Genomic DNA, 8,017 nt, shown 5'->3' on the forward strand with positions numbered 1-8,017 from the left:
ATAGGCGACCCGTGTTTTGTTCCGAGTTATAACTCAACAATGGCGGAAGGTTTCAACGATTTTAAATAGCTGTAAAATAAATACGCACTGGCTTTAAGGCTAAAAATCGGAGAGCACTTTGGAAACCCCATGTAAAAGGGTGAGGGCATTCTGAATCGCGCGATGTTATTCAATTTTCAGAGGATAGTAAGTGTTCCCACACTGGAAAATTTACTACTACACCACTGGATTTAACCTACCACAAATATATATTTATGTTTATAAAGCTGTTATGTGACTGGGTAATTAAATTAACAATTTTCTAATTAGAATTCTCGAACGAAGGTTGAATTTATATTATGTTCTAAATTTAGGTTATGTTCTATTTTATAGGTTATCTAATATTTTTATGAATTGTTATTATCTACTAACTACTTTGCTGATATTTACGTTTCCTTTCATTTAGTCTATCTTTATTTTGTTTTTTTTTATAATGAAAATCGAATGAATTAAACAATAAAACCAAAAAAATATACAAGTGTGAGGACACTGACACTTGTCCCTTGCTTACCCAAGCATTTGCACATGTTTTGCATTTGTGACATGTAGGAAATGTATAAATTTAGCATCAGGATTCACTTTCAAGACTGGTTTAAATCAGTTTGATGAAAATTTGTAAAATATTCTAAAGCGTGTGTAAAAAATTGGGGCTGGTAAGGTCGATCCATTGATTCTCAATGTGACACTTATAATAAATGATATTTAATAAATAGAAAGAATATAAACTTGAAATATATTTTATAATCATACATAATTAACAATATTATTAAATTATGAGAGCCATTAGTACACTTTGAACGAAGGGTGGAGAAGTTGTGCCTCAAGATAGCAACGTTTACGTTTCTCACCCAACTCCGGCTACGATCATTTATTTACTCCCGGATAGTTGTTTTCCATTTGGTGGGAAACTCGTCAATCCTTGCCAGAACATTTATCGGCAGACCTGCTGTGCAATCTCTCTAAAACTTATATTGCATCATGTCTTCCCAAAGGAAGAGGTAAAGAGGTACCCCCGTGTAGGGTACAGTGTGGATACACTCCGGTATGCTTTTATGATTCCCTCTCGACGTGGCTGTTAGAGTGAGTATGAGTAGTTAGTCAAACAAGCGACAGATAAACAAAAATATCGCGGTAATTTGGAACAATAGATTTTTATAAATTTCTTGGAAACCCTTGTTGTTAGTTAAGATACTTTTGAACTATAGCTACTACGAATAAAAGTTAGTTACAAGTCCATATATTAAGATTACATAAACAATTGGTTAAACCATTTCCTTTTATTAAGTGAAACTTTGTCAAAGAAGTAAGCACGAATATCTCGAGACTTACCTTATGGATTTTCACTAATATATCCGCATTTATTGCAACTTTTATTCTTTTCATGTATGCGATAAAATTAAGGGGGGCTTTAAGGGCGCCAACTCCTTGGCTACCTTTTGCTTAAAAGGAGAGTAGGCTTATGCTAACCTCCTAGGCATTGTCAGTACTTTCGTGAGATTCGTCTTAGAGAATTGGATAAAACTGCAGATTCAGATTATTTAGTATTAATTAATATAATTTGACTTTTAATACTTTTGAAGCACTGCTCCAGCATGGAGGAAATGCAGTGGATGGTTTTGTTCATTTTTCACCTCAGCGGGTAATTGGGGTGGATTGGTGATTTCGGATAAAAGGACTTTGCGTAATATCGCACTAGCTCTTCAATTAGTTTCTTTAGTTAATTCTTGGACACTTTTTCAATAATTAACAATTTTATTTTTGTTCTTTTTTTCGGCTAAGACTCCCATTGGAGTCCTATATTGCCTAACCGTGGTTGGGGTTCAAAGTTTTTCATTTAGTTGGACCGCCATTCAATGAAAAAAGTCAACGCCCCAGGCCAGATTCGAACCGGGACCGCCAATAGACATCATGTTGGCAAGACTGTGTCTTAACAACTGATCTGCGGGCGGACCAATATTAACAAGTTATTATAATACTTAGATTTTGAATTTAAGTACTTAGGCGACTTTAGGGGCCATGACATATTTTTTTAGAGGTAAAATATAGATTTATTTTTGAGGCCTGGGATTAATATACTTTTTGGGTCTTCAATGTTTTTGTTTATTGGGCCCGGGGCTGACTATTTGAACTTTAAAAACCAAGAAGAACGTCGGTAGAGTTATTTTTGGAGCCTGCGATGCATACAATTTTGGAGCATTGGGCGATTTTGTTTTACGGACCTGTGGCGGATTATTTTTGGAGCCCAGGAATTATATGAACAATACTTTCCCGCCTTTAGTCATGGCATTAGGTTAGATTGATATGTTTTGATAGTTCACTCCCAATGCGTATAGATATGACAGTTAATGCTGATAATGACTTTAAGTCCTTTAACATTATTTGTACCATTAACGATCACGCCAGACCCAGTGTCACATTACGGCAGTAAACTGTCGTGACAGTGTATGCTGCCGTGACTGTGAATATCGAATTACACGGTGGTAGTGGCTAACACTTTTGCTGCAACAACGGAAACAGTACGATAGTCCATTGTCAAGGCGCTTACATGTGATAGTTGCTTCACTGACATTACTTTGTACTATCAACTATGACGCCAGAGCTAGTGTGACAGTACAATCATGATAGTAATAATAATACAGTTATAGTTATAACGATTCTCCAAGATTAGGTAAAGTAGCCGGTAAAATGGATATTTTCAAGACGCTGAGCATGTATTTTTTGGTCAAGAGAATAGACAGAACTGGTTTTGTTCAAGTTGGAGTAGTGATTGAGAAGTGTCATTTGACATCCTGAAGTGTTCTTTGACAATCTTCAATACAAATGTTGATAATAGTTTGAGATAAGCAATGTTTTGATATACAGGTTATCCAGAAGCAAGGTTGTGTGATGGTTCTGGTCTTTCCTACATACACCTTCATTAAAGTCTCTCTGTGATATATGAAATGGACAATCTTAAGATCAACTGGAAATTGTAATTCCTTGCTGGTGGAGAAGTCTATATTATGGATGCCTCTATTTCTAACAGTATAAATACTGCAGATAGAGGTGAGGGTGTACAGAAAGATTAAATAATTCTTATATCTTGTAATTTTTATATATTTATAAAGATATAATGTAATATTTGTAATTATTACTCTTATTGCAATCGTTAGATGTATTTTTTCAATTTTGGAATGATAAAGCTTAAAACCATCACTTTATTTTGTTTTTGTTTCATCAGCATATTTATTTATATTAGAGAAGTTAGGTAGTACATATATTATAATACATTTTTAATGTAAGCTGATGTTGTTTCTTAAGTTGTTGGCCATTACTGGGGCCTACCTAGACAATATACAACCATAAATGTATAAAAGAAACCAAGATTAAATATAGGTTAATATAAGAAATATAATAATATAAGAATAAATATACCAAGATATGGTATGATGTTTGTTAATTGTACACATTGTGTGTTTTATTATTTTCCTAAATGCACAACTCCGAACCAACGTCTTGAGATGCAACTGTGATCAAAAATCTTTTCACCATTTACGATGTTAATACATGAAAGTATTTTTCATATATCTAAATTTTCCAGTTTATGAAATAATAATACATTAATGAGGATTAGATGTTTGAGGTTGTGGTCAGTGAAGAACAAAAATAAGTTAAAACTTATTTATTCGTGCCAATGTTTCCACCATAATGTCAAGCCTTCATTAAGGATATGAACTAAAAACAAGATAACAACCAATAAATAAACAGATATACAGAATTATTAGAAAATAGGAAATTTAGCTAACATTAATCTTTCTTTTTACACCTTTTCGCTTTTCTACTCTTTTTTTATTTTTCCTTACCCAGGGTATTAGTTATGTTCACTATATAATACTTAGTCATATTTACTTATCTCTTCTTTTGTCTTAAATAACATTACATTTTGTATGAACATAAAAATAATAACATTATTCTTGTATTTTATTAATTACATATATTTTATTTTTTATTTTTCCCATAACTTTAATTCTAAATTATCATTATTAAATTAAAATATTCATAAATTATTTGTTTCTTTTCGATTACATGACTTTAAATTTTTATTTCCTTAATCCTGTTATTTTACTTACTTATTTAATTACTTAATTATATATACGCTTTATTTTCCACTTCTTCAATTACTTTATTTTAAATAATTTTCATTTTGTATGTATATTACCTACCTTCATTTTCATATGTATTTTATTATTTGTTCTTTCCTCTTATTTAATATTAATCTTCTCATACAACCTTTATCTTCTTATATTACCTATATATTCTGTATATATTTTTATTCATTGGTTTTTATCTTGTTTTTTGTTCTTAGCTCTCTCTGATGAGGCTTGAAATTCTGGCCGAAACGTTGGCACTAATAAATAAGTTTTTCTTATTTATGTTTTTCACTGACCATGCCCACAACTATTTTCTCATTATATAAATCCAAGGTAAATTATTAAGTCATCATTAATAATATATCAAAAATTGCTTCAACTAAAAGGAAAATATAACTTGCCGACTAGCAATGTTACGATTAGTTTATCTTATTGCGAAGATTTGTACAATTGGTTGTATTTCCCATTTTACAATTTTATGTTCTGATGTAGTACATTTTAAAGTAGAATTAAAAAGAGCTTTTTAATTCAAATAAATTTTTTTGTAAATCTTTTAGCATCGTACATTACTAATGAGTCAACACCTCTTCATAATGTAAAGCTGAAGGATGAAGGATTTAAGTATATCGTTGGAACCTTTGGGATTGTAACTTTGATCATAACCATTGGTCTCGGTGTTGCTATTAATCGGGATCCTGGAGAGGTATGTAAAACTTATCTCTTGTATTATGATAGGTATATGTGATAATACTACATAAAAATATCTATGATCACCAGGGTCTGGATTTTATGGATTAAAAAAACTGCAGAATATACCTTATAATATGGAATAAAAACTTGTAAAATACACCACAAAAAAAAAAAAAACATAAAAATCTGGTGCGGGTGCTTGCATCAAATAACTTTCACTTGCCATCCTACAAGTCGTAAATTTTAAACAAAATTTTTTTATTATTCTGTTGCTATTCTAAAATTCTTATTTTAGGGTTCCTCAAGGTGCAAGTAACGAAAATCAACTTCGTTCCTGAAAAGAATTATACAGTTTAACCGAGCCCTGTATATATGATTGAGGCATAGAACTAAGCTTCTCATTAGGCAAGTACTCGACTGTTTTTCAGGCAGAAGTATTTGGGCACGCACGACCATCTTTTCACCATCTTAATCAGTCTACCCTTCAAGCCCTTGAGTCACTTATACATTGGTGAGAGTGTGAAAGCTGGCATCAGATTCACTGGTGGGCTTATAGAAGCTTAAGTTTATGTGGGTCCCTGGACATAAGGGAATCACTGGTAATGATAAAAGTAACCAGCTCGCTAGAAGCATGGTCGAGTATTCTTCAATGGGGCCAGAACCATTCCTAAGCATCTCTAAAAGACATCAGTATAAAGAAGTCCTTGATCGGACAGGGAAGATAGCAGGCGATGAGTGGATGGAATGTATAGGGCTGAGACAAGCTAAAATACTAATAGCTAAACCCTCTACTTCTAGAACTAAGTGGCTGCTAGGCCTACACAGAAATGAACTCTGATTACTAATAGGTGTTCTTAAATTGCAGACTTAAAAGACATTTTGAAATTTGTGGAGTAGTTCGCGATGAAACTTGTCACTTATGAAGGACAGGCCCTGGAAACTGCCCTATATTGTATAGCAGATTCTGATCGATACACTTCACTAAGATATAGGCTTCTAGTCTCCGATATAATCCTAGAATATAATATGAGACTTCCTTCATCTAATGGTCATTCGTTTTAAATTTCATTAGAAAATCAAAAAGGTTCGACATAGAGGAATAATAGTTGTTAAAGCTACCTCAAATCGACTATGTCTTTATGTTGGAAGGCTTTAAAATAAACAAACTGGCTCGGATTAAACATTTATTTGGTTCAATTTAAACATGGTAAAAAAAAACAAACTAAAAACTAACATAAACAAAATATACAAGTAAAGATAAAAAAGGCCTTTCAGATAAAAATAAAATTAGATAAATAAATTAAGAAAACAAAAGAGACAAATTTACAAACAATATAAATATGTAAAATAAATACTGCTCGATGAAACGTTTGCTCCACTCCGATAGATCCGAGGAAGAGTGCTGTCGAGATAGGTCACAGCTCTTGTTGCTAAATAAATCGCTGCAATGGTTCAGAGTTGGTGTAGTGGCTCATTGATGGTCCGAATATCCAACAGTCATATTGTATTAGCCGAGCCGACAAAATGAACGCAGACAGGGCCACTAATTAGTCGGAACTGCAATTAATAAAGTGGAAACAGAAAAGGTCTGGTTCCGAACTGTAATGACTCACTAACTCACTAAAAATGTCCAAAATATTAAATTATAAGGGCAGACAGGGCTGCTTAGACGCTACCACGGTCACTAATTAGCCAGAACTGCTATATTAAAGGCGAAACACAGAAAAGGTCTGGTTTCGAACTGTAGTGACGACTAAAACACTCAAAAAATGTTCAAACTATTAAACTATAAACGCAGACAGGGCTGCTGAGGACGCTATCAGGACCACTAATTAGCCGGAACTGCTCTAAAAACTAAGATGGTTGGTCCGTTGCTAGGTGATGCTTCTTATCAACAATTATCACCCCTAGCAACTGTCTCTCTTACTCATTATTACAATCAAATATAATTACACATTTTTCTTTTCAAATAACTAAATCTAAATAAAACAATACAAATTAAAATAAATGTAATTAAATTAAATACTAATAAAACTCAAATACTATTTACAATTATTTACAGGGTAATTATATATTATGGTGTTAACAATAGTATTTATAAGAATTATTCTATTGATCTGCCTTGGGGTTGGCAAAACGGACCAATAAGTCCACTTGGTGGATATGTTCCCCCCGTCTTTTCGAGTACCAGTACCGGTATATATCACTGAGATTGGGAGAGATCAGATATGCAATAATCTAAACTGCTGTCTCTGTTTCTCGTTTAGTTGCCTTCAATGAGGAGGAGATCTAGTTGATATTAAAGGTAATTTTTTAATATCTTAAAGTTTAACTCACTTGGCCACAAACATCTCTAAGTTGACAGGATCTATCATCAGTTTGGGCAAAAAACTTTTGACTTGCTCAGATTTGTTCACTCTTCCCTGTTATGCAAAATATGAAAGTAGCTCTTACTCCTGAGCTTAGAGGACACTTTTCTTACAAACTAGTCGTTAGAATACTATAAGGCACATTGTAAAGTTCCTGCCATCGCCCTTCGTAGTAGTTAACAGATTTTGAGAAAACTACAAAACATAATATCATGACGGGAGTCAAACCACTCTGTCTTTGACTCCCGTCAAAACAGCCCGGACAAAGCCCTGCAACGTGGGGCGAAACGTTGGCTAAAATAGTATAATTATTTACTATTTGAGATTTTTTGACCGCACCCGGACCATATTCCATTCATCTATACACACGGTCAATCAATAACCTTCCACTATTTTTTTTGTATGATTTAGTAATTGTAATAGGTTTTGTAATGATTCTTTAAAATATGTTTATATTCCAGATTCCTTTTGGGAGTGGTATTGCAGCTGACCATTCATTATGCACTGATGCTGGAAATGAAATATTCATGAAAGGAGGCAATTCTGTAGATGTTGCTGTGGCTGTTACAGTCTGTCTTGGAGTCGTTCTTCCTCACCTGACAGGGATTGGAGGGTAAGCATCCATCATTGCTTAAAAATAATTTCCATGCAGAAGTTAATGAAAAAGATTATTTTGTGAGGGCTCTGGTAGGCAACCAATTAAAAGCATGATTTTTTTAGTAATAATATATCTATATATATTGTAATATTCAAAAATTATTAAAAATTAATAATTTTTTTCTTTTGTTT

At 33.0% G+C, this 8,017-nt stretch overlaps 1 protein-coding gene across 3 annotated transcripts in view; it reads left to right on the forward strand.

Moving 5' to 3' along the window:
- Positions 1-8,017, forward strand: part of LOC106681613 (glutathione hydrolase 7) — a 37,089-nt gene that overhangs the window by 1,677 nt on the left and 27,395 nt on the right. For 2 of the 3 annotated variants that reach the window (XR_010843464.1, XM_067047560.1), the window contains exons 2-4: positions 2,902-3,084; positions 4,727-4,872; positions 7,690-7,841. Coding sequence is in view for 2 of the 3 variants with exons in the window: in XM_067047560.1 (XP_066903661.1) it covers positions 3,042-3,084; positions 4,727-4,872; positions 7,690-7,841 (341 nt within the window). In the remaining variant the exon portion in view is untranslated. Of the gene's footprint in view, positions 1-2,901; positions 3,085-4,384; positions 4,503-4,726; positions 4,873-7,689; positions 7,842-8,017 lie in introns of all 3 variants that reach the window. The other variant, XM_067047561.1, reaches the window with a different exon arrangement.

Source organism: Halyomorpha halys, unplaced genomic scaffold (assembly GCF_000696795.3).
Source record: "Halyomorpha halys isolate HHAL.00 unplaced genomic scaffold, Hhal_1.1 Scaffold351.1, whole genome shotgun sequence".
In the NCBI taxonomy this organism is placed as follows: domain Eukaryota; kingdom Metazoa; phylum Arthropoda; class Insecta; order Hemiptera; family Pentatomidae; genus Halyomorpha; species Halyomorpha halys.